Raw genomic sequence first — 27,908 nt, forward strand, 5'->3', positions numbered from 1 at the left:
GCTTTAGGATTCCATGTTTAGAACTTTGACTTCTTTTAGTCTTAAGGAAACAAGTGGGAGGGGACTCCCTTGTTCATCTGGTCCTTTCTCAAACTCAGTATAAAGGAAGCCACTGGAATTATCCTATCTTTTGTTTGGGCATCCCTAGGAGCTGGGAACTCAATCCACACTAGGAAAGGCATCCATTCTCAGAGTTCTTGAAGCGGAAATCAGATTCTCTCTCTAAGCCCCACCTTCTGATCCTAGAGCTGCTTGTTGGGATTATACATGGAGTAAGGTTCATTCCCCTCAGCCAGTAAACACTAGAAGATTAAGACTTCCATGGACTCCGACTTTTAAAGCCACAGAGGCACTCAAGAGATTTCTCTCAGCTCCCTCACGTCAGCTGTGAATGGGGAACGCCGCTTGTCCAGGTCACACAACCAGTCTCAAGGACCAAGCTCTTGCCTTCTTGTCTCTTCCCTTTCTACCTGAAAGAATGCAATGTCAGATTCCTTATGCTTCTCCAGTCAAACCATGAGCATCACTGCTTTGCCCAACCCTTTCACCCCCCTTCAGAATTTCACCAAATTGTTTTAACTTTGCCTGGAAATAGTTGTGGAAATGACTACCATTACATTAATACTGTAACGTAGAAACACTTGTTTATCAACATTTTGTATGCTTTATTGAAAGTTGACAAGTGCAACAGTTAAATACAGTGACACCTTACAACTGTGTAGAGAACATGCACAGAAACATATGCAGATAACTACTATACAGGTAATATGCAGAAACCCCTACTGGGAAATCCATTAGCTAGAACTCTGCATTTTTCAAAGTATTCAACCAGTTCAATCAAGGATTTCAGTGAACAGGGAGTGACTTCAAGATACTCAGCAGCTAGAAGATTGCAGATTACACAAAGTGACTAACTGTGCCAAATTCTTAAAATCTCTTTAGGGAGGTGTGTTTTGCTTCATGGGTTTTTCACGGAGATCGCTATATAAAAGACAATCCACACCTCTTCAGACAGCCAATGAAACATCTAAATTGCAATCTGTACAACCTAAATAGTAGTTACAGTCCTCTATTGTACAAAATAGTTACACTACATACACAAATATACAATAAGCAAAACAACCTTCATGGTAAGAGAGCTTAGGTCCCAGCTACCTGTCACCATTTAGTCACGCTAATAGTTTTGTGTCACTGTTTCGGAAAGAGGCACAGTACGATTTTTTTTTTAATGGAGTCTGGTGACAGTCGTCGTTTGTACAATGAACTATGTTTTCCCCTCATCTTAGGTGAGACTAAGCTTCACTCTTGACCTTCACCTCCCTTTCCAGTTCCTCTCGGGGGAGGAGAGGAAAGTCCAGTGGCAAGCTCCTCTGCTTTGGAACCCCATGGAGTACACTACTGTGCAAGCAGGAAGAACTCTTGGAGGTGGGGGGGAGTGGGGAGCAGGGGCGGGGAGTGGAAAGGCACAACAGCTCCTCAGAATGAATGAAACCACTTCTCACGGTTCTGCCAAGCTGCATGAGGTCCCAGTATATCCATGCTAGTTCTCTGATTAACCTTTAACTCACCCAACTAAGAAATTTCTTCAAGCCGAAAGCATATGAGTGTTTAATACTGGAAAAAAGAGAAAATGGCATATGTCAGTCTCACGTCTCTTTTGCAGCGAGCAATGAAATGGGTGACGGTGGGGGCGGACCCCTCCCCTAGTACATCTTCTCAGGTCTGTTCAGTTCAGACCACAGCAGCCAGTTCTTCGGAGGCCGGGATGGCTACGCGGTCGGTCCTGAGCCCTGGGATGCTGGCTGGGCCGGCGGCTGTGTGGTCCCCTGTGGCTGTGTGGTGGCAGGGGGCGAGCCAGTCTGCAGCTGGGCCTGGAACTGGGCAAGCTGCTCGGGACTGGCCAGTGTCTTCAGCAGATTGTTCTCCTGCTCCAGCTGGGAATTTTTCTCTATGAGTTCCTTGATCTGTTCCTTGAGGACCTCCACTTCCTCTCTAACTGCATACATCAAATGGCTTTTCACCAGATCCTGAAAGGGAGAGAAGGAAGCGGGGTGGGGGAGAAAGGTTTAACGTTCTATTGACTGTTTCCCGGACTCTGAATTGTTAAAACATTTTGCAAGTCTCTCCCTAACCACTGACATATCCTGCCTTTAGAGATTCATTTAACAGGCTCCAGGGGAAAAAGACGGAATACCACCCTAACTGTACAATACTTCAGTTTAACGTATAAGTTGATCAAGGTTTTGCTTTCCTTGCCGCCGTTGGCCAGGAATGCCTACGCTCAGGTTTCCTATTCGAGATGGCAAAACGCAGCCGGGCTCCAGCTCGGTGCAGAAGGAAGCCGGGCCCAGGGATGTCCAGCCCCGAGCAACGGGAGCCACGACCCCGCCCCCAAGCCCCTCCCTCCGCCCGCTGGACCGCCTCCCTCAGCACCGGCTGCAGCCAGTTCCTACAGAGCGTGTTGCCGCATTTTCCTCCCCCCACCCCCCCCTTTTCGTGATTAAGCTGACATCACAGAAACCTGGGCAGCCGTCGCAGCCAATGGGCGCTCGAGTTATTTATAGCTCCGAATTAAAGGTTCGGAGTTTGCCTAGCAACAGTGGGCAGAGAATCCCGTGAGAAGAGCCACAGGCGCTGCTCCAATAACAAAGAACGGCCAAGGCGGAAATAAAAAATGGGAGAAATCCAGGCGCAGGCTGAGACGGCGAAACTTTTCTCCGGCTCTTCTTCATTGTGCAGGAGCCTCCACCACTGGGGATCCGTTTGGCCCCGTGGAGGAGGCTCCTTCCCGAGACCCCCACTTCTGGGGCCCTCCCCGCTCCCGGCTCCGCGGTAAACCTTAGGATCCCTAGGAAAGCCACATCACTAGCGATGTGCCCGAGACCAAAGGACACGCTGGGCCAGCGCTTTCCCAGCAATTCCCCAGCAAAAAAGGGGCAGGCACCTCCGCCAAAATCGATGGTTGTTTGAAATCGGTCCTGGAAAGAACATCAAATACCCGCAGGGTCCCTTTCTCTCTCCTTAGCAGACCCGGTATGTGGCTTCATACTGGCAGAATGGAGACAGTGCCGGCATTTCTAAATGTATGGAGAGCAGTCATCATCTTCTACAGATGCGCTCCTTTCATCCCAAGACACCCTGCATTTTGTACTGTGCCCACTTTTAGTACAAACGATTTTTAAAACAGTACATACCATAGCTTGCTCGATTTTGTTGTCAATAGCTACCACACTTGCACCAGATGAGCTGAAAAAGAGAAGGAAAAAAAAAATCAATAAATGAGATCTTTTTTTCCTATCCCAGACAAAAAGAATTCCTTAATTCTGTGGTGTTATTAACATCATTTTCTGAACATTCTTTAATGCTATGTAATATATCATCCTCCAGAAAAACACCAGCCACTCTCTTCCTAACGAATATCCAGACATTTCCCTATTTTAGTGAGCCACAAAGGCTAAATTACATAATGTGGTTAAACACTGCTCTGGCCAGACCTGCAAAAACAAGGCTATTCGGAACATTTCAAAAAGCAACATCCATGTCACCGTAGCCTCTCAGCAATGGACAAAGGAATTCGCCGGGCTATCTTTCACCTGCATTATTACAAGGATCTCACGAGTAAATTTTTAAAAGTATCCCAGCCGACATTTACCTATTGTCAAGTCTCACAGAGGCGTTTTCGGTCCCGAGCAAGGATGACAAGAAAGAAATTGAAAAATGTCTCAGTTGGTAAACTCCTAGATCCATCGCCACTGGTCTACACCATTGGGATTTCATGCAACTGCAGCCAAAAACACCCTCGCAGGAAAAAAAAAAAAAAAAAAAGAGGGAATACTAGCCGCCTGGTTGGGGCTAGATAAAAATCTTCTAGCTTTACTTAGCTCAGGGAGAAACAGAAACGGCGGCACTAATTGAAAGAAGCCCGGCTTCTGGGGCTTGGAGATTCCGGGAAGACGCAGATCCCACTGCTGGGCGGAGAAGGCTCCCTGGTCAGCAGCCGGGCTCCACTAGGCACCAGTCTAGGGCTCCCAGTCTCCGTGCAAAATATATGCAGGAAAGAGCCGCGCCGATTGGCCAGTGCGCCGCTAGATCCGCCCCCTCCTCCCTTTCCCGCCCTCCTCCCGCTTCCCCGCCCCCTCCCCACCCCCACCCCGCCCCCAGCCTCCCCACCGGCTCCTCGGGTGGGCTGGCACAGGCCGCAGCCTCAGGGGCTGAGAAGCGGGCCGCAGGGGCCTCCAAGATCAAGGAAAAACCGAGCAGTGCTCAGGCGGAAAACGCCGAGGGGTCCTGAAAATGCGATTAGGGCTCCGCACGTGCTTACGTTTAAGGGAGTCAGACCCCGTCCCTGGAGCTGCCTGTCCCCGTGGCTGCCGAACGGCGAAAGCTGCTTATTTGCAACCAGAACCGTCTGAGCTACTGGGCATGCCCAGTCCCAGCACTTAAAGACTCGCAGGAGCTGGAGTATCTCGATTTCAATTATCTCTTTGTAACAGGCAGCAGTAATTGGAGGACTTTAAGGGTGGTTTAATTTATAAAGATAACTATATTGTAATAATACTTTTTTTTTTAACCTAGTGAATTTTAAAGGGAAAAAGTCATATTTCCTTGAGAGATTCTGCCTTTCTATGAGTTTATCAATTATGTGTAGAAACAAAAAACAGTACATAGTCTTTGCTACACATATATAAATTGAGGCCAAAAGGAATCTACCAGATGAAATGAGATCTCAAAAGTTCCCATTGCCATAAACCTTAAAATTGCATTTCCTTCCGTGTATAGCTGGCGGGGGGGGGGGGGTGGTAAAGAAAAACCCCACAGGTTGAATCCTTCCTGCTGCTGCTAAGTCACTTCAGTCGTGTCCAACTCTGTGCGACCCCATAGACAGCAGCCCAACAGGCTCCCCGTCCCTGGGATTCTCCAGGCAAGAACACTGGAGTGGGTTGCCATTTCCTTCTCCAATGCATGGAAGTGAAAAGTGAGAGTGAAGTCGCTCAGTCGTGTCCGAGACTCTTAGCGACCCCATGGACTGCAGCCCACCAGGCTCCTCTGCCCATGGGATTTTCCAGGCAAGAGGATTGGAGTGCTTCCTACATACATCTATTTTCACTTTTAAGTGAAAGTTTTTAGATGTTAAGTGCAATTTCTGTAAGAGTCAGTCCTTTGAGCCTTCTTACATCAGCAGAACTGAGATACTGTAAAGTCTGTATGTCAACATTATAGCCACACTGACCAAATAATTCCCTTCTCTAAACCAAAATTAAAAGATCTGAGTGTGAAATAGCTTAACCCGTTACATAATTTTCTTCTATTAATTTAAAATATTTGTAAGAATGTACCAACTGAGTTTAAAGTTTATACTATAAGTCTAAGGCCTTAGGGTCACTTGATTATTATCGGTTATAAACAGCTGGCAATTCAGTATGTTTAAGAAGGTACATTTAAGCCTCTACAATACTGCCCTCTAATGGCATAATCCTATAAAAACAGAAACAAAAAGCTTCAATACTAAAGACTTTCAAATAAGCAAATTGTATCATCACAAATAATTCCAACATAAAACTTGACCACAGAACATGTATAGGTACGTATTCTATTTACACACACCCCCCCCCCCCCACATATGGCCTTTCCTCTCTCAAACATTCTCTCGTAAGCAGAATCCTTTACTTCAGCAAATTTTAAGTTGCTAGTGGAGCCTCTTAGATAGTCTTTGAAGTTGACCCAATGTTGGCAGAGTGTGTTTGGTTTTAGAAACTGTCCAAAATGGTTAGGTACCAAATCTGGTGAATGTGGAAGCTGATGAAAGGGCAATTAATTCTCTTTGGGGTTAAAACACCACGGCAGTATCATTCTTTGTCATTGTAAGGTTTATATTGTTCTCTAAACTTTAAAGCTTTGCTTTTGAATAACAAATGATATTCAAGTGCTATTCAAATATGTGTTGGCATATTTACAATTTACAAAAATTATATATTATGATACAAATTTATTTTCAAAAGGAAAACAGTAAGTAGAAGCTCAAAAATCACTATTTGGGAAGCAGATATGTGGTCTGTGTGTCTATGAATCTAGGCACAATTATTATTCACTACATTACAGTTTCTATATATTTTAGAAGTTACATACACACACACACAAACCCACATATGGTCTTCCCTCTCTCAAACATTCTCTCGTAAGCAGAATCCTTTACTTTAGGAAATTTTAAGCTGCTAAATCGCTAGTTATCATTATGTGATTAAGTCACTTACAAATTTAAATGGAATGTCAACGACACAGGAAAAAGTAAAGCATCACTTAAGTTGTAAAAAGAGCTTAAAAAACCAAAACTCTAAGATCATATATAGAAAAGAATTTTAAATTCCCACTTGTTTAAGAAGATTAATAAATTAACTGAATTTTATTTATTCGTGATGTTCTTGAAAATAGAAAGTTACAAGCTGGTCATGTTTTCATTTCATTCATTCCAACTGATCATCCAAGTATTAACCTAATAGAAGCCAATATCCGAATTGCAGTCTGTTTACCCGATATCTCTACAGTGGGACATTATGGTCATCACCAACACTTTGCTATTTTAGACACACTTGCAAGAAACATCCTTGCACATATACCCTTGAACATCTGTAATATATTTCTGGAGAATCTGCTGGGAAAAAAGATAATTAGAAATCTATTTCTTTTCCTATCTTTTCTATAAATATACTGCTGCTGCTAAGTCACTTCAGTCGTGTCCGACTCCGTGCGACCCCATAGATGGCAGCCTACCAAGCTCCTCCGTCCCTGGGATTCTCCAGGCAACAATACTGGAGTGAGTTGCCATTTCCTTCTCCAATGAATGAAAGTGAAAAGGGAAAGTGAAGTCGCTCAGTCGTGCCCGACTCTCAGCGACCCCATGGACTGCAGCCCGACAGGCTCCTCCGTCCATGGGATTTTTCAGGCAAGAGTACTAGAGTAGGGTGCCATTGCTTTCTCTGATAAATGTGCTAGGTTCCTTTAAGATAGATTTTCTTTTTAATTAGAGAAAAAATTTTAATCTCTATGAATGTTATACCTTTTGTTAGATCTGTTAAGTCTGACTTTCTTTTTTTTGACTTTTTAATTCTGTACACACACACACACACACGTGCAACTGATTGATGATGGTGTGACAATTTCAGGTGAATAGCAAAGAGACTCAGCCATACATAGACAAACAAGTATCCACTCTCCCTGGGGGAAAGGATGAGGGGAAGGGAGAGTTAGGGAGTTTGGAAAGAACATGTACACAGAGATATATTTAAAATGTATACCCTACAAGGACCTACTGTATAGAGCATGGAACTCTGCTCAATGTTATGTGGTAGCTTGGATAAGATAGATTTTAAATGGAAAACTAAAAAGACGTAATTTCAAAAAGAAGGCAACAAGATTACAGATCTCTCTAGAGGAGAGTCCACGGGTCAGGAATGTCTGAGGCCCAGAGGACTAAAATTACTTTCCAGCTATTACAGAAAGGTTCTTCCATTTGCAAAATAGAACATCTGTGAGTTTAGTGCCCTGAGTTTAACCAAGGACAGGATAAACACTCGCATGCCTCCAGGAGAGACCCCTGAAGGCATGGATGATACTGGTCCCCTTCAGACACTGGGCAGAGGTCAAGAGGTCTCACTCCAGTGGGGAATCCGATCACAGGAAAAGGCCCAGACCTTTAAGACTGGGTGGTTATCTGTTGTTGATTTTGTTCTGTTCTGTTTTGCCTAAGTGCCTTTTTACCTGGATTCCAGTTCAATCACTTCTGCATATTAATAGCACATATGCTAATTCAGTGGCATGTGCTCTTCTTCCAAACTTGATAGGTACAATATAGGTAAAGACCCTGATGCTGGGAAAGATTGAGGGCTAGAGGAGAAGGGGGAGGCAGAGGATGAGACGGTTGGATGGCATCACTGACTCGATGGACATGAGTTTGAGTAAACCCCAGGAGTTGGCGATGGACAGGGAGGCCTGGCGTGCTGCAGTCCACGGGGTCACAGAGTCAAACAGGACTTAGTGACTAAACAACAGCAACAACAATATAGGTACAGTTGGTGACCCACCACTCAAACAAGAGAACCTGTTTGTCCCTCTATCCAAAGTCCTTGCAAATCTAAACTGACTGCCGCAGAAGAGGCTAAAGCACAGAACCCCGAGCTTGACCAAACAGCTGTTGTCTAGGGACTGCTCGCCACCTTCCCTTTCTGGTCCACTCTCACTAGGTGCTGGGGGTCATTTTACCAGGTTTAGCAAATGAAACTACAGGACTCCAAGTTAAAGCTGAATTGCAGATAAACCATGAATAATGTTTTATTGTTGGGGTCCTGCACACTGTTGGAACAAGAAAGAACGTCAAAAAAATTTAAGAAAAATTCAACCATACTTTAAATTTCCTTGATTTCCATTGAAAAGATGGAAGATAAAGCTGAGAAAATCTTACCCAAAACAACAGAACAAAAGAAACAGAGATGGAAACATGAGATACAAGACACTAAGCGGGTCCATCTAGGAGGAGGGCCAAGAGCAAAACAGAGTGAATTCCAAAAACAGAGACCAGAGGGATGGCAATTACCAAAGAAATAATTTGGGAGTATGTCCAGAACTGAAGGGTGCAAGTCTCCTGATTATATGAGATGACCAAATGGCGACCGCCATCAATGAAAAGAGCCCTACACCAAAGCGTGTCATGACAAAACTAAAGATCATTTGGGACAGAGAAAAATCCTAAAAGCTCCCAAACAGAATAAAGCAAGGTACAAACACAGGTACCAGTATCAGAATGGCTGTTCTGGCCACTGGGAAACAATGGAGAAGCTGCTTATAAAATTCTAAGAGAGAAAGGTTTTTTACTTGGTGAAATCATTTAAATGTAAATGTATCACAAGAACATTTTCAGATATTTTAGAAACCGAAATGGAGGAGCAAATCAGGGAAAAGGGTTTAAAGCAAGAGGAATGAGTTCTAGAGATTGGCAGTACAACCTTGCACCTGAAATCAGTAATATGATGTTGAAAATGTAAAACTTTGAGAGGGTGGGTCTCAGGTTAAGTCTTCTTACCACAATAAAATGAAAATTAAAAAAAAAAAATACATTCCCCCGAAAGAAAAGATGGCATGAGAAACATGAAGCAGGGACTCAAATGCTGGAGAGGAGGAAGGGAACCAACAGGATAATGAGGGACGCTCCTGGCTGTCCAGTGGTTAGGGCTGCAGGGGGCATGGGCTCGATCCACGGTGCAGGAACTAAGATGCTGCATGATGTAATGAAAAAGCCCAAAAGAAGATGATGGGGAAGGAAATCTGGGGATGGCAGGTGCCAATAAGCAAACCTTAGCAGCAACAGGTATGTAATCGTGGGGGGAAGTGAGAGCCTTTGGGAGGCAGCACTTTGGTGCGAATAAACAGAGACATGATATAATAGATCTGAGCATTTGTGGGGGGAGGGGGCTAAAGCCAGGTATGAACCAGATCTCATGGAACAACTAAGTAAGTTCAGAGACAGTTTTACAGTTTTGCAGAAATCAAAAGTAAAGGAAAAGAAAAGAATGTTCATAGATAAAACTTGACTATAATAATTCTTAAAATTGTTTTACTGGTTTAACTTTAAAAAGTTAAGGTTACTGGGAAGGTTGTGGGAAGAAGAAATGCATGGTAGGAAAAAACAATGTCTATTAAGAATGGTGTAAAAGTGCTAAATCCTCCTCTACTACGACTTGATTATATAATACCTACAATGCTCTTGACAGAGCAAGAAATAACAGTACAAATATATTATTACATGGACATGTGTGGGTAAATTTGAGAAATTAAAAGTGGCTGCTTGCTGAGGCATAAATTTATGGACTGAAAAAAGAAAATTGCTAACTTTTGTTTCTATTCACTCTATTTTTAGGTATGTACGGGTATTGCTTTGATTAAAAAATATTTTCAAGAGGGAGAATGGGGTCTTCCAGGAGCTGCTCTGCTCCCAGGTTTCAGGTGAGTACTTAGCACAGGTGAGGAAACTGCCTGAGGCTGGGGAAGAGCCAGCAACAGAAGCAGCAGAACAGCTTCTGGAAATCACACAGGGTTGGTGTTGCCACCAGCCTGGGTAAGAAAGAAAAAAAAAAAACACTTGTAAACACAGGACGCCAGATATTTAGAAGGATAGTGCCGAAGTCATGATGCAAAGTTCGTTCTGGACTGACGGGTGTCTGCCAAGGGGAAAGGGGGTGGGAGAGGGTAAGGGTAGGAATTTGGGGTTAGCAGATGCAAACTATTATATATAGAAAGGGTGAGCAACAAGGTCCGCCTGGACGGCACCGGGAACTGTATTCAGTATCCTATGATAAACCACAATGGAGGAGAATATGAAAAAGAGTGTATATGTGAATAACTGAGTCACTTTGCTGCACAGCAATAATTAACAAAGCACTGTAATTCAACTAGACTTCAATGAAAGATAAAATAGATAAATATACAAGGAAGCTTTGAAAAGATCAAACTATTTCCAAGTAACTTAATTTTTTCTCGAAATAAGGCTCGGAGATAAACCAATAATTCACAATGTCTGGCATCCAATGAAAAGTACCAGGCATGCAAACAAGCAGGGAGATATGACTCATGATGGGGAGGAAAATCGATCAATCAATATGACCCAGATATGACAGAGATGATATAATTTGTAGACCAGGACACTGAAATTATTATAACCATGTTTTATATGTTCAAGAAAGTACAGGTAAACATTAGCATATTAACTGCAGAAAACCCAATTTACAGGATGAAACATATGATTTGGGAAAAAAGATGGGATTAACAGCAGATTAAACAGGGCAGAAATATTAGTGATATATTAGCAATAGAAACTAACCAAAACAAAACAGAGAAAAAACAAAAAAATTAATATTGCTCCATATCATTGAACCGTGGAGCAATTTCAAACCACCAAATAAATCTCTAGTGAAGTCCCTGAAGAAGAGAGGAAGGAAGGGGAAAAATATTTGAGGCAATTATGGCAATTTTCTCCATACTTTATTGAAAAAAATAGATCCAAGAAGTTAAACAAACCTCAAGCAAGAGAATTATGAAGAAAACTGCAGCAAGGTATATCATCATCAAATGGCTTAAAAGAGATCATCCTAAAAGCTGCCCAGAGGAAAGAATTAGATTATACACAGAGCTACAAAGATGAGACTGGAAGCAGACCTCTGGTTGACAGAAGAGTGTGGCAGCATCTTTCAAGCACTGAGAGGAAATTCTGAAAAGTCTACCAACTTACAAGTCTGTCCCCGGTGAAAATATCTGTCAAAAATAAAGATGAGGGACATCCTTGGTGGTCCAGTGGCTGAGACTCTGTGCCCCCAACACAGAGGCCTGGGTTCAATCCCTACTCAGGGAACTAGATCTTTCATGCGGTAATGAAAGATCTTGCGTGCTGCAATTGAGACCTGGCACAGCCAAATAAATAAATATTTTAAAAAAGGAAAAAAAAATGAGGATGAAATTCTTTTTCAGAAAGCTGGAAGGACTCAATCACTGCCAGGGATAAGAAATTTATCACTATAAGAAATTCTGCACAAAAGAATGAACAGTGTCAGAAGTGGGAACTATGTAGTTAAACACAAAAATATTTCCCTTAACTATTATTTCTCTTAAAAAAAAAACCCATTATATCTCTTTAAAAAAATAACTGACTGTTTAAAGCAAAATTAGTAACAGTATATGAGTGAAGAGGGGCTATGTCATACATAGAAGTAAAATGTATGACAAAGTAAGACACAGACCAGGAGGGAAGAAGGAATGGATACTGCTGTACAGTTCTTAAGATTACTAACAAGTAGATGTGAACACTATAGATGGACCCTACAAACTCTAAAGTAATACCTGAAATAACAATACAAAGAGTAATACCTATTAATACTAAGCCAATAAAGAAGATAAAATGGAATCATTAGAGAAAATACAATCTAAAAGAAGGAGAAGGAAAGAAAAGAGGGCTGAACAAAAAGCAAACCATGAGACAGTACACTTAAACCCTGCAGCAATAATCACATTAAATGTAAATGTTCTCAATTAAGCACCTTACTTAAAAGGTAGAGATTGTTGGATTAGATAAAAAAGCAAGACACAACTACTGCTGGCTTTAAGAAATAATCCTTTAAATATAAAGGCATAAATGGGCAAAATAAGAGAATGGAAGAAGATCCTCTGTGTTAAAATAATCAGATGCTGAATGCTGAAAAGGCTACATTTTTCAGACCAAGTAGAGTGCAAAGCTAAATCATTTCCTAATGAATAAAAGGATCAATTTATCAAGAGGTCATAAAAATCCTAAGTGTTTAAACACTGATAACAGAGCTTCAAACTGTATTAAGCAAAAACTGATAGAACTGTAAGGAGAAATTTAAAAAATCCAAAACTGTAGTTTTCAACAATCCTCAGTAACTGAAAGACAATAAACAGAAAATAAGAATACTGAACACTTGAGTAACTGTCAAGCACTTGACCTAACTGGTTTTTGGAGAACATTCCATCCAGAAGCAGCAGACTACACATTCACTTCAAGCACACATGGCATTTTTACCAGGAGAGACCACATTCTGAGCCACAAACCAAGTCTCAGTAAATTTAAAAGAATTCAAATCATGCAAAGCATGCTGTATACACATATTGGAACTGAATTAGAAATCAATGACAGAAAATTAATTGGAGAATCTCCAAATATTTGGAAATAACACATACCTAAATAACCTATGGAGGTCAAATAAAAGGGAAATTGGGAAATATTTTGAACTGAGGAAAAAAAAGAAACATAGCATATTACATTTATTTTAATAAATATAACAACTTAGATATAATGAAAAAATTCTTAGAAAAACAAAAACTACCAAAACTCACTTCAGGAGAGACAGGTAACCTAAATGGTCTCCTTTAAAACTTAATTTGTAATTTAAAATCTTCCTATGCCAAAACCCTCAGGCCCAGATGGTTTGTTTCACTGGTAAACATTTCAGGAAGAAATAATACCTATTCTATACAAACTCTCTTCCAGAAAACTAAAGAGAAGAAAATACTTCCCAACTCATTCTACAAGGCCAGCATGACCCTAATACTAAAATCAGGCAATGATATTATAAAAAAAAAAAGAGAAGATAGCTATAGACCAATAGCCCTACTGAACAGAGATACTAAAATTCTTCAAAAAGTTTTGGCGATAACCCTGTATGCGAGACAGCAAAAGAGACACAGATGTATACAACAGTCTTTTGGACTCTGTGGGAGAGGGAGAGGGTGGGATGATTTGGGAGAATGGCATTGAAACATGTATAATATCATATAAGAAATCAATCGCCAGTCCAGGTTCGGTGCAGGATACAGGATGCTTGGGGCTGGTGCACTGGGATGACCCAGAGGGATGGTACGGGGAGGGAGGAGGGAGGGGGGTTCAGGATGGGGAACACGTGTATACCTGTGGTGGATTCATGTTGATGTATGGCAAAACCAATACAATATTGTATAGTAATTAGCCTCCAACTAAAATAAGCAAATTTAAATTTAAAAAGTTTTGGCAACCTGACACCAGTTATATAATCAGGACCAAACAGCATTTATTCTGAGAAGGCAAGGTAAACATCTGAAAATCAATATGATTCACTGTATGATTTAGACAACATACTAAAGAAAAATTACACGGTCATCTCAATAGAGGCGGGAAAAAGCTATCTGACAAAATTCAACATCCATTCATAATAATAAAAAAAACCTCTCAGCAAAATAGGAACTGAAGTTCTTCAACCTAATAAAAACCATTCAGTTCACATCACACTTAACAATATAAGAATGAATGCTTTCCTCCTACGATTGGAAAAAAAGGCAAGAATGGCCAAGCTCAGCAATACTATTCAATATATGACACTGGAGGTAATAGTAACAGGCAGGCAATAAGGCAAAAAACAAAAGAAGGAAGGAAGACCAAAAGAATGGATATCCAGATTAAAAAGAAAAAAATAAAACTGTCCTATTAACAGATAATATGATTGTCTATGGGGCTTTTCAGGTGGTGCTAGAGGTGAAGAACCTGCCTGCCGATGCAGGAGACTAAGAGACTCAAGTTTGAACCCTGGGTCAGGAAGCTCCCCTGGAAGAGGGCATGGCAACCCACTCCAGTATTCTTGCCTGGAGAATCTCATGGACAGAGGAGCCTGGCGGGCTACACAGTCCATAGGGTAGCAATGAGTTGGACATGACTAAGGCAACTTAGCACAAGATTGCCTATACAGAAAATCCCTAAGAATGCATTAAAAAAACTACAGGAACTAACAATAAGCATGTTTACCTAAGTCATGGGATATAAGTTCAATCAGAAAAATCAATTGTATTCCTACGTACTAGCATAAACAATTAAACGCTGATATTTTTTAAATTCCATTTACAATATAATAAAAGTACATGAAATAGGTGTAAAATCTAACAAAATATGCATAAAATCTGTATGCTGAAAACTAAGAAATGCTGACGAAAGAAATCCAAGAGAATCAAATAAATGGTGAGATAAACTGTGTTCACCAACTGAAAGACTCAACATGGCTAACATGTCAATTATCCCTCCCCACAATAATGTATAGATTCGATGTAATCCCAATCAAAATTCCAGCAAGACATCTTATAAAAAATGATAAAGTGATTCTAAAATTTATATGTGAAAGTAAAAGAACTAGAATGAGCCAAACAACATTAAAAAAAGTGCTGAAGGACTCCCACTCAGGACTTTCTGTAAAGTTACTCTTGTCAGGATAGTATGGTGTTGGTAAAAGGACAGATGTTCAGAGCAATGGAATAGAACAGAAAGGTTAAGAGACAGTCTCATGCATCTATGGAAACTGATTTGACAAAGATGTGAAACTGACTCCATGCAGAAAGATAATATTTTCAACAAACAGTACTGAAACAACTAGATGCATATGAAAAAACAAAACCCAATTTGACCCATTCCTCTTCACCACATGAAATATCAACTTAAAACGGACCACAGACTTAAATGTAAAATCTCAGACTATAATTCCTTGGGACCTTGGGTTAGGCAAAGTTTCTTACATATGGTACAAGAAGCACCATCCATAAAAGAGGAAAAAAAATCAATAAACTAGACTTTATTAACATGGAGAACTTTGGTTCTTTGAAAGACATGGTTACAAGAATGAAAATATAACTATAGACTGTAATTAAATATTGCCAGTCACACATCTGATAAAGGGCTTATATCCAGATATATAAAGAATTCTTAAAACTCAATAGCAAGGAAACAACCCAATTTTTTTTTTTAATGGACAACACTTTATCAAAGAAGATGAAGATTGGTAAATAGCACATGAAAAAATGTTAAACATTATTAATTATTACAGAAATGCAAACTAAAACCATAATGAGATACAGCAACATAATTCCCTTCTCCAGGGGATCTTCCCGACCCAGGGATTGAATCCCAGGTCTCCTGCATTGCAGGCAGATTCTTTATCATCCGAGCCACCAGGGAAGCCCCAATGAGATATCAGAGGGGGGAAATCTTTTAAAAAGCTAACCTAAAAATATCAGCTGCTGATGAGGCTGCAGAGCAGTTGGAATGCTCATGTATTGATGGCAGGAATGCAAAATGGTATAACTGCTTTGCAAAACAGTTCAGGAGTTGCTTATAAAGTTAGACTCATTCTCCATAAAACCCAATAATCCCAGTCTAAGTTAGTGAGTGCGTGCTAAGTCGACTCAGTCATGTCCAACTCTTTGCGACCATATGGACAGAGAAGCCTGCCGGGCTACAGTCTGCCAGGCTTCTCTGTCCATGGGTTTCTCCAGGCAAGAATACTGGAGTGGGCTGCCATGCCTTCCTCCAGGGGATCTTCCCAACCCAGGGATCAAACCTGCATCTCCTGTGGCTCTTTGCATTGCAGGCAGATTCCTTACTGCTAAGCCACCAAGGAAGCCCTTTGTCATAATTGCTCAAAAGTGGAAACAACCCAAATGTCATTCAACTGCAGAATGGATAAACAAATCAAGGTACACCTATACCACGGAATACTACTCAGCCATAACAAGAAATTAAGTACTGATACACCCAGGAACACGAATGAATCTCAAATATATTATGGTTAAGTGAAAGAAGCCAGAAAAGACAAACCTATGGGGACAAAAAACAAACAAACAAACAAACCAGATCAGAAGTTGCCAGAGCCTTGGGGTAAGAGAGGAGAGGTTTTTGTAGAAGATGGAACTGTTTCATTTCTTGATTGTGGTGATGGTATAACCACTGTTTGTGTTGGTCAAAACTTGTAGAACTGTGTACTAAAGAGAGAAACTTTACTGTATGTAAATCACACTTTAAAAAAATGAAAGAAAAGAGTGGCTAGGTAGCAGCCGAGAGGATAAAAAAAAGGAACAGCTAATATTTTTCTCTATTAATTCTACCTGATCTTTATAAATGCATGTGTATTTTTTTATTGTGGTAAAACACATATAACCTAAAATTTATCAACTTAATCATCTTAAGTGTAAGGTTCGGTATTGTTAAGAGTATATACCTTGTTGTAAAACAGATCTCTACAACTTTTTCTTTTAGCAAGTCTGAAACCATGCATATTAAATAATTCCCCACACCCATCCCCCACGCGGGCCCCAGTAATCATCATGCTACTGTTTCTATGAATTTACTTCTCTAGTTACCTATGCATGTATTTTGACTAAAAATATTTTAAAGTAAAAGCAAAGAGTTAAAAAAAAAGCTACTAAAAAGTTATAATACAAGGACTTGAATACTTTCACTGACCAGAACTAAAAAAAAAAGTCTATTTCAGAACTAACTGCTCTATAATTATTTGAAATGTATTATTGGGCTTGAATTTTAAACTACAATTTTGCTTTGTTTTAAAGCTATCAAATTTGTTGGTAATTAACCTGCAGAAGAACAGAGGTATATTGATATTACAGGTTTCCTAAATCCCATATGAGGATTAGAAGACTCAACAAATTACTTGCTCAGAGGAAGAATTTCAAAAATCCTAACAAAATACTAGCAAATTTAAATTAACCTTTTATTTATTTATACACACACATAAGGCTCTCTATAAATATATTTTTCCTGTCTCTTTCTGTATATTTTCTCTCTAAATATGTACAATTACTTTTAAATTAAAGTTCTAGAAGCAATCTCTGGTTCTTCCATACCTGTCTGCACATGCCTCTCTCTATATAATTTGTTTTATTTAATATAACTATCTTTTTAAGACTTTTTTGATGTGGATCATTCTTAAAGTCTTTGTTGAATTTGTTACAACACTGCTTCTGTTCTGCATCTGTTTTTTGGCCCTAGGGCACGTGGGATCTTGGCTCCCTGACCAGGAACTAAACCTGCACCCTCTGCACGGGAAGGCCTGCACTGGAAGGTGAAGTCTTAACCACTGGATTACCAGGGAAGTCCCTAACATAACTATTAATTCCAAAATGATGCCCTTATGCTAAAAGAGTCAACAGGATTCAAATGATTAACATTCTCTTTTCTCCTTTTTATCGTCATAAAAATAAGCTCCTCAAAGCCAAGCTTCTTCATAAATCACTGCTTTTGCTAAATTGTGGTAGATTATGAAAATCAGAAGCCACGGGCAAAATGGGCATCAAAGATTTTGGAATCAAAAAACATAAAACTCTGAAGAAGTGAAAAGTTACCCTGACTATGATTTGCTATTTCAAGAACCTTGTGCAAGTCTATCAGGAATGAATACTATTTCTATTTTACCTTTGCACAGCTATGGAAAACAGATGCTTCAGGCTCTTCTTTAACTTTTTAAAAGTAACTAGTTACTTTAAGCTATTTTTTAATGTTAATTTCCCTATGATAACAACGATAAGCAGTAGAGAAAGAAGAGCCAGTGGGGAGTATATTAACCATTATTCTGTACACAGAGAACCACCTAGGGCCATTAGAGTCGGTCCCTGGTGACCTTGAAACAAGTAGATGAAGCTCAATTGAGCAGTTTTATTTACAAAGGTGAAGATAAATACTAGAGGATTACATAGCTCCTGAATTTCAAATGCAGACTTAGGTAAACATTAGCAATTGGAAAAGATAATTCTGTGCTAGGGACACTATGTGTTTAATAAATACCTTCTGCTTTGATCAAGGGATGTATTTCCATATTACAGTCTCTCGGACTCCAACTCTGTGACTTCATTGGGCCTGAGGGTTTCTTTTACTGGTCTCTGCAGAATTTTAGAGCTGAAATGGCCCTTAGAGATCATCTAGTTCTAATTTCCTTCTTCTGTAGGTTTAGAAAGTGAAGTTCAAAGACACTGTGTGCTTTGTACAGCGTTTATCTCATCTACTGTAGGATGGGGCAGAGAACCACCTTCTGATTCAATAGAGATCTAAACCAAGGAATATTCATTTAGAGGGGTAGGATGGGGGAGGGCTGGGAGGGAGACACAAGAGGGAGGGAATATATGTATGCTGCTGCTGCTGCTGCTAAGTCGCTTCAGTCATGTTCGACTCTGTGCAACCCCATGGATAGCAAGCAGCCCACCAGGCTCCTCTGTCCACAGGATTCTCCAGGAAAGAATACTGGAGTGGGTTGCCATTTCCAAATATATGTATAGTGAAGTGAAGTTGCTCAGTTATGTCCGACTCTTTGCAACCCCATGGACTGTAGCCTACCAGGCTCCTCTGTCCATGGGATTTTCCAGGCAAGAATACTGGAGCGGGTTGCCATTTCCTTCTCCAGGGGATCTTCCCACCCAGGGACTGAACCCCAGTCTACTGCATTGTAGGCAGACGCTTTACCATCTGAGCCACCAGGGAAGACCAAATATATCTATCAGTTCAGTTCAGTCGCTCAGTTGTGTCTGACTCTTCGCGACCCCATGAATCGCAGCACGCCAGGCCTCCCTGTCCATCACCAACTCCCGCAGTTCACTCAGACTCAGGTCCATCGAGTCAGTGATGCCATCCAGCCATCTCATCCTCGGTCGTCCTCTTCTCCTCCTGCCCCCAATCCCTCCCAGCATCAGAGTCTTTTCCAATGAGTCAACTCTTCGCATGAGGTGGCCAGAGTACTGGAGTTTCAGCTTTAGCATCATTCCTTCCAAAGAAATCCCAGGGCTGATCTCCTTCAGAATAGACTGGTTGGATCTCCTTGCAGTCCAAGGGACTCTCAGGAGTCTTCTCCAACACCACAGTTCAAAAGCATCAATTCTTCGGCGCTCAGCCTTCTTCACAGTCCAACTCTCACATCCATACATGACCACAGGAAAAACCATAGCCTTGACTAGACGGACCTTAGTCAGCAAAGTAATGTCTCTGCTTTTGAATATGCTATCTAGGTTGGTCATAACTTTTCTTCCAAGGAGTAAGCATCTTTTAATTTCATGGTTGCAATCACCATCTACAGTGATTTTGGAGCCCCCCAAAAAATAAAGTCTGACACTGTTTCCACTGTTTCCCCATCTATTTTCCATGAAGTAATGGGACCGGACGCCATGATCTTCATTTTCTGAATGTTGAGCTTTAAGCCAACTTTTTCACTCTCCTCTTTCACTTTCATCAAGAGGCTTTTTAGTTCCTCTTCACTTTCTGCCATACACATAGCTAATTCAGTTTGTTGTACAGCAGAAACAACGCTGTAAAGCAATTATACTTCAATAAAAATAAATTTAAAAAAATTTTAATTTAAATAGTATAGGAGATAGTGATGATACTGAGGAGAAAAAGAATGGAAGTGGGAATGTCCATGATCAGAGAGGATAAATTTCAGATAAAGTCATCAAGAAAGCCCTCCATGAGAAAGTGACTCTTGAGTAAAAACCTGAAGGAAATGAAGGAATCAGTCATGGAAAAGGATATCAAAGAGACAGAACAGGAAGAGGCAATGCTCATCTGATAGTCATGAGTCCATACAATGTCAAGCCATCATGAAGCATCATGGGGTTGTGTGGTGAGCGGTACACAATGCAAGGGATGGCCCTGGCTTTCTTGGTACTCCGAAAGACTCCTTTCTTCTCTGGCAGAACCGTGGCTGAAATCAGCATTATGATACACAGTGCATTTAAGAAGCACTGCAGAGCATTTAATAGCAATATAGCCATACATATTACATACCATTTGGTATGCTCCTAAACTAGTTTCTTCAGTGATTATTTAGGGGTGCTTTTCACCTTTCAATAAAACCTCAAAAACTTTTCCTGCCTGGAACTATACACAAGTGATGTCCTTTTGTGGAATCATCCGCCTACAAAGTTCCAGTACTAGAAATATAGTGACAGCTCTCTTCTCTCAATCTTCGTTTATACAGTTTCATGAAGCCATAAGAATCTCACAGAGTTTATTTCCTTCAGCTACAAAGCTGTTCAAAGCTACTTCCGAGTGAATATGGTAGACTGAATACAGTCAATTATATTACCCCTACTGCTGCCAACAAACCACTAAAGAGATTGGGAATCTGGTTTTAAATACAGAAGGATAGAGTAAATGTGAGAGATGTCGATTTCAACAGCCTGGAAAAAAGATGGCAATTCATCAAGCTGAAACCAAAGCAAGACATACAGAAGCAAGACAAAGTAAGACATATCAGAAGATAGCTGATATGCATTGAAGAATCCAATACTTCTAAAGCACAGGCTTCTCAAAGTACAAGTTACAGGCAAAATGAGAATCTGTAAAGAAAAACAGACCCTTACCTATCCTTGCTGCTGCTGCTAAGTCACTTCAGCCGTGTCCGACTCTGTGCGACCCTACAGACAGCAGCCCACCAGGCTCCCCCGTCCCTGGGATTCTCCAGGCAAGAACACTGATAACTGGGCAAGGCCTAACTACTCTCTAATAGAACCACCACCCAAAGAAAAAGGAACCTGGGGGAAACCAAGAGAATGAAGAAGCTTTAAAGACGCTAAAAGATTACGTGGATAAAATAATGGAGATGGAGAGGGGTGGAGTAGAAAACAAAAAAAAACACTACAAAAACTCATGGAAATTGAAAAACTGCTATTATAAAAGCACAAGTGAAAATTTCCTAGAATGTATGAAAAGTAAAGCTGAAGAAATATCTCAGGACCAGAACAAATACCAAAAAGGGAAAAATAGGAAAGAAGAGAAAAAACAGCAGTTTTTCAAAAGCTGGATTGCTTTCTTTTCTATTTGTATGTTTTGCCCATGCCACGCAGTATGTGGGATCTTCGTTCCCTAACCAGGGATCAAATCTGTGCCGCCCTCCCTGCCCCACATCGGAAGTGAGGCGTCTTAACCACTGGACCACCAGGGAAGTCCCAGGACAGCAGTTTAGAAGGACTAACACCCGCAGCAAATGTTCAATAAAAACTCAAAATTTGTGCAAACAGAACAGAGAATATGAAGGAGAAGAAAGTATCATAAAATAATGCAAGAAAATTTCCTAGAGCTACAGATCATGCTTTTTTAAATTAGAAGAGACTATCAGGCACAATCTGTTCTGTTGTAAAGCATATTGGGAAAACACAGATTGTTCCAACACAGCCTATACATTACAGAACAACTTGAGCACAATTCGTATTTCACACTTTGCTTAGGCTTAGGTGCTCAAGCAATGTTAGCTGAACACAGGAAACTGCATCCAGCTGGATCAGGCTGCCTGGAAAAACAATCACACACACATCTCAAGCATATTAGCAGCTACTCATAGTTTGATATCTTACAAGACTGTTTGCTATTCTTTCGCAAATCTTAACTTTTCTAACTTTTGTATATTAAAGGAAAAAAAAAAAAAAAAGCACTCATTCAAATCCCAAACATGTCTAACGACCCTGGTTCAAAAACACCAAGCAGTAGGTTGGGATTAACTGATACACACCACTATATACAAAGCAGATAAACAACAAGGACCTACTGCATACCACAGGCAATTGTATTCAATATCCTATAATGACCTAGAATGGAAAAGAATCTGAAAAAGACTATAGTGTGTGTGTGTGTGTGTGTGTGTGTGTGTGTGTGAGTGAGTGTAACCGAACCAGCTTTGTAAATCAGCTATACATTAATTAAAAACAAAAAAAAATCAAGCAGTGCATGAAAAAGGAAAAAGTTTTAACTAATGAGGAAGAAGCTAAGAATAGGATGTTTTCAAAGACATGAGAGTACGTGAAATCTCTCCAGAGCAACAAGCATAAAGGAACCCACATTGTGGGCCACCGAAGAGCACCTGAACATAAAAGAAACACTTACAGCTACAGCAACTTCAAGTGATGTGAAGCCAGTAAGGACAAGCTCCTAATAAACAGAAGAAATGGAAACCTTCCTGGCTTCCAAACAAAATGAAACAAAAAAAACCAAGAACAACCTTCCTCACAATCAAAGAGAAAGCACTGTCTCTACACAAAGATCTTAAATGGAAATCACTAGATGCTGCAGAAGTTGCTTCTTTTATTAACAGTGCTACTAATGACTAGTAGTCTCAAAAATCTCTATAATTTTAAAGTTTCCAGCTGTCATTCTCTGTGAAGCAGAGAATGAAGAAGAGAAAACTGCTAAAGAATTTCCAGTAATGATATACAAGTTAATGGAAAAAGGAGTTTATATATATTATTATACGTGCATACATTTGATCTAAGTCTAAGAACTATGGCTACTGACACTGTTTTATACTATTGGATGGACTTAGAAAACTAAGTTTCCAAGGATGTACAAGTCTGTTTATATCAAAATAGAAGAATTCTAGGATCCAATTCCAATTCTCAGATGGATTAGTGAAGACTGATTATTCCCAAGTCACTTCAGTTCAGTTCAGTCGCTCAGTCATGTCCGACTCTCTGCCACCCCATGAATCGCAGCACGCCAGGCCTCCCTGTCCATCACCAACTCCCGGAGTTCACTCAGACTTGCGTCCATCAAGTCAGTAATGCCATCCAGCCATCTCATCCTCGGTCGTCCCCTTCTCCTCCTGCCCCCAATCCCTCCCAGCATCAGAGTCTTTTCCAATGAGTCAACTCTTCGCATGAGGTGGCCAAAGTCCTGGAGTTTCAGCTTTAGCATCATTCCTTCCAAAGAAATCCCAGGGCTGATCTCCTTCAGAATGGACTGGTTGGATCTCCTTGCAGTCCAAGGGACTCTCAAGAGTCTTCTCCAACACCACAGTTCAAAAGCATCAATTCTTCGGTGCTCAGCCTTCTTCACAGTCCAACTCTCACATCCATGCATGACCACAGGAAAAACCATAGCCTTGACTAGACTAGATTCTATCAAATATGAGCCTCTTTGTGTTTCTAAGGTTCTGATATCAATGAAAGTTCTCCTCATTCTCCTAATAGCATACACAATTCTATTCTTTTTAATTAACATTTTTTTTATTGAAGGATAATTGCTTCACAGAATGTTGTTGTTTTCTGTCAAACCTCAACATGAATTAGCCATAGGTATACATATATCCCCTCTTTTGAAGTTCCCTCCCATCTCCCTCCTCACCCCTCTAGGTTGATAAAGAGCCCCTGTTTGAGTTTCCTTAGCCATACAGCAAATTCCCACTGGCTATCTATTTTATATACGGTAATGTAAGTTTCCATGTTAGTCTTTCCATACATCTCACCAGCTCCTCTTATGGCCTAAGAGAGAGACGCCAAAATGATGCTGACTTAGCCTTTTTAATTCCAATTAAAGTTATCACTTTCAAAACACTCTTAAAAGCAACTATGATGCTATTTTAGTCCTTTGAATTCAGATACGTTATTGTAAAATTTCAAATCTATTTATTCCTTGATCGGTAATGTCTTTTTAAGGCTGCTTTAAAGATTTTATACTTTGAAATTTGTTGTTTTTGAGTTGCTAAGTTGTTCCATTCTTTGCGACCTCATGGACACACCAGGCTCACCAGGCTCCTCTGTCTTCCACTGTCTCTTGGGAGTTTGCTTAAGTTCATATCCATTGAATCAGTGATGCTATCTAACCCTACTTTGGAATTCAGTTCAGTGCAGTTCAGTCACTCAGTTGTGTATAACTCTTTATCACCCCATGGACTGCCGCCAGGCTTCCCTGTCCATCACCAACTCCTGGAGCTTGCTCAAACTCATGTCCATTGAGTCAGTGATGCCATCCAACCATCTCATCCTCTGTCATCCCCTTCTCCTCCTGCCTTCCATCTTTCCCAGCATCAGGGTCTTTTCCAGTGAGTCAATTCTTCACATCAGGTGGCCACAGGATTGGGAGTTTCAGCTTCAGCATCAGTCCATCCAATGAATATTCAGGACTGATTTCCTTTAGGATGGACTGGTGGGATCTCCTTGCTGTCCAAGGAACTCACAAGAGTCTTCTCCAACACCACAGTTCAAAAACATCAATTTTTCAGCGCTCAGCTTTCTTTATAGTCCAACTCTCACATCCATACATGACTACTGGAAAAACCATAGCTTTCACTAGAAAGATTTTTGTCGGCAAAGCAATGTCTCTGCTTTTTTAATATGCTGTCTTGGTTGGTCATAGCTTTTCTTCCAAAGAGCAAGCGTCTTTTAATTTCATGGCTGCAATTACCACCTGCAGTGATTTTGGAGCCCATGAAAATTCAAATTTCCCAAAATCACTTCTTTCTATATACAATGGGGAGACAACACAAGGAAAGAACCTAGCATTTCTCACATCAATCAGGTTAATCAAGCAATTAAAGTCATGACCTCGTGCTCTCAACTACTTGGTTTCAGACATAACTAGAGTTAATCGAAAGGTCAGTAAATTTCTCCACTTACTTTTTAAAACAGGAAGTTGCCTGAGAATAGCCTAATTAATAAATAGTATTGTTATAGATTATACCCAAAAGAAATTTTTCAACTATGAGAATCCCTAACACATAAAAATTATCCCAAGAACCAATTCATAACCATCATCCTAAAAAAGACTTCATTAAGTTGTTAAAAGGACAGCGAAAGTTTTGCCTTAATCTCTGTAATATGATCAAGCACTTCCCAGGTGGCTCAGTGGTAAAGAATCTGTCTACCAATGCAGGAGATGTGGGTTTGATCCCTGGGTTGGGAAGATCCCCTGGAGGTGGGAACGGCAACCTACTCCAGTATCCTTGCCTGGAAAATCCCATGGACAGAGGAGCCTGGCAGGCTACAGTCCATGGGGTCACAAAGAGTTGGACGTGACTGAGCATGCACATATGATGAATTAGTTCAGAGAGTGATTCCCAATACTTCTGTTTAATATCTTTAGAGAATCCTCTCTTTTTTTTCCCCTCACCTATTTACTTGATGTCCCAAACTAATAGCCTCCTTCATAGAGCCCAGAAATAAACCCACAAATATACAGTCACTTAATCTACAATAAAGGAGGTAAGAATATACAACGGGGATAAGACAGCAGCTTCTTCAATAAGTGGTGTCGGGAAAATTGGACAACTACATGTGACCATTTTCTCATACTACATACAAAAATAAATCCAAAATGGATTAAAGACTTAAATATATAAGCTCTGAAGCCATAAAACTCCTAGAAGAAAATATCAGTAGTTCAATCTTTGAAATCAGTCTTCGCAATATTATTTTGGAACTATCTCCTCAGGCAAGGTCAACAAAAGCAAAACTAAACAGATGGAGCTAGATCACACTAAAAAGCTTTTGCATAGCAAAGAAACTATCAGCAAACAAAAAGACAACTTGAGATGACATGTGCAAATAACACATCCAATAAGGGGTTACTATCCAAACCATATCAAGAGCTCATACAATTCAGTATCAAAAACCAACTCAACTGAAAGATGGGCAGAGGGCCTGAACAGGCATTTTTCCAAAGCAAGCATACAGCTGGACAACAGGCACATGGAAAGATGCTCAACATCACTAATCACCGGAGAAATGCAAATCAAAACCACAAGGGGATACCACCTCACACCTGTCAAAATGCGCTCATCAAAAGGACAAGAAATAACAAGTGGCAAAGATCTGGAGAAAAAGAAGGCCTTGTGCACTGCTGTTGGGAATGTAAATGGGTACAGTCACTATGGAAAATATTATGAAGGTTTCTCAAAAATTAAAAATAGAACTACCAAACAATCCAGAGTACCATTTGGGTATTTATCTGAAGAAAGTGACAATACTAACTCAAAAAGAAATATGTGCCTGTGTTCACAGCAACATCAGCTACAACAGCCAAGATACGGAAGCGATCTTAGTGCCCACTGACAGATGAACAGATAAAGGTGTGACACACACGGGGGGCTGGGGGAGGGAGGGGTATCACTCAGCCACAAAAAAGAAAACAATCTTGCCATCTGCAACAATATGGATAGGTCTGGAGTTATTACGCTTAGTGAAATGAGACAGAGAAGTGCTGTATGTTTTCACTTATATGTAGAATCTAAAGACCAAAACAAATGAACAAATATAACAACATTAATTCACATATACAGAAAACAAACGAGTGGCTGTGGGCGGCTGGAGGGTGGTGAAGGGGTGGGGATGGGAACAATAGGAGAAGGGGTTTTAAAAGGTACAAAGCACAAGTTTAAAAATAAATAAGTCACTGAAATGTATAGAACAAGCAATATAGTCAACAATATTACAGCTTTGTATGGTGTGTAATCTGTAAAAATGCCAAATTACTATGTGTATACTAAAAACTAATATTATAAGTCAACTATATTTCAATTAAAAAAAGATGGTGAATGTTGTCAGGAAATATTTAAATACTATTTACTTATCTGTGAGAAGTAAAGCTTATATTAAAATACATAATGTATAAAAATTAAGTTAATGTACATAACTATAAATAAGATTTTAGATATATGTTATACACATTGAATGCTTAAGAAATTTGAAAAATAATTCAAATTATGTCACTCTTTTCAATAAAAAAGATCCACTTAATAATTTCAGTCCATATCCCTGCTAATCTTAATTCTGAAGAAAACAAAATAAAATTGATTCTATAATTCTCAAGTGTTGATCAAAGGGTTCAGTTTTACTTGATAAAGTAACAAAATTAGACATCATCATCTATGTATAAACATAAGGAAGAAAGTATAAATAACTATAAAAATTATGTATGACTTCCTAAAATTATGAAATTTCAGTTTAAAAGTCCATGGAAATTTCTTTGGAGCTTCCCTGTGGCTCAGTGGTAAAGAATCTGCCTGCCAATGCAGGAGACACGGGTTGGATCCCTGGGTCAGGAAGATCCCCTGGAGAAGGAAGTGGCAACCCAGTCCAGCATTCTCATCTGGGAAATCCCATGGACAAAGGAGCCTGGTTGGCTACAGTCCATGGGGTCACAAAAGAGCCAGACACGTCATAGCAATCAAATAACAACAACAGTAACCTAACATCTGTAAATCACATTCAACTATTTGACACACTCACAGACTTCTCACGTACCTGTATTAATCTTCATTCTACCCATAATTACAGAAACAGTATCTTTGGCTAAACTGCAGCACTCTTGACTCTGAACTACAAGTTCAGCTGGTGACCAGCCCAAGGGTTTAACACTATGCACTTGAACTCAGAGATGGGTCAGTGGGAATTCAGATTAACTATTGAATTTCATATGGAAGTTGATATAAAGAGACTACTTCTCTCTTTGAAAATGGCCTTTTGAAAGAAATGTCTAAATCCTTAAATGTGTGGTATTTCATTCAAGGACTTCATTTAAAATATATTTGCAAATGTACATTCATTTGCTCTTAAGATTATAATAAAAGAGAAAAAGTTTAAAAGAATCCTTACCTGCAGTCCAATCACAGTAATTGTCAAAGAGCAATGCCAGGAAAGTAGGTCAATTCATGAAAGAAAAATGAAAAGAAAAATCAGTCATTTTCTGTACTGTTGACTGTGCCCATAATTGAGTTATTTTTAAATGTATGTACACGGCTTACATTTTCATATATTCAGGTATATAGTGGCAAATTTTACATGCTTAACTA

At 40.0% G+C, this 27,908-nt stretch overlaps 1 protein-coding gene across 2 annotated transcripts in view; it reads right to left on the reverse strand.

The window, feature by feature from the left end:
• Nucleotides 1-641: 641 nt before the first annotated feature.
• The window catches only part of TSC22D1 (TSC22 domain family member 1), a 123,831-nt gene continuing 96,564 nt past the window's right edge, over nt 642-27,908 (reverse strand). For both annotated transcript variants that reach the window (XM_052650206.1, XM_052650205.1), the window contains 2 exons: nt 3,195-3,246; nt 642-2,027 (listed from right to left, as the gene is read on the reverse strand). In XM_052650206.1, the coding sequence (XP_052506166.1) occupies nt 1,770-2,027; nt 3,195-3,246 (310 nt within the window). In that variant the 3' untranslated portion in view covers nt 642-1,769. The remainder of the gene's footprint in view (nt 2,028-3,194; nt 3,247-27,908) is intronic.

The sequence above is a fragment of the Budorcas taxicolor genome, chromosome 12 (genome assembly GCF_023091745.1).
Source record: "Budorcas taxicolor isolate Tak-1 chromosome 12, Takin1.1, whole genome shotgun sequence".
NCBI classification, from domain to species: domain Eukaryota; kingdom Metazoa; phylum Chordata; class Mammalia; order Artiodactyla; family Bovidae; genus Budorcas; species Budorcas taxicolor.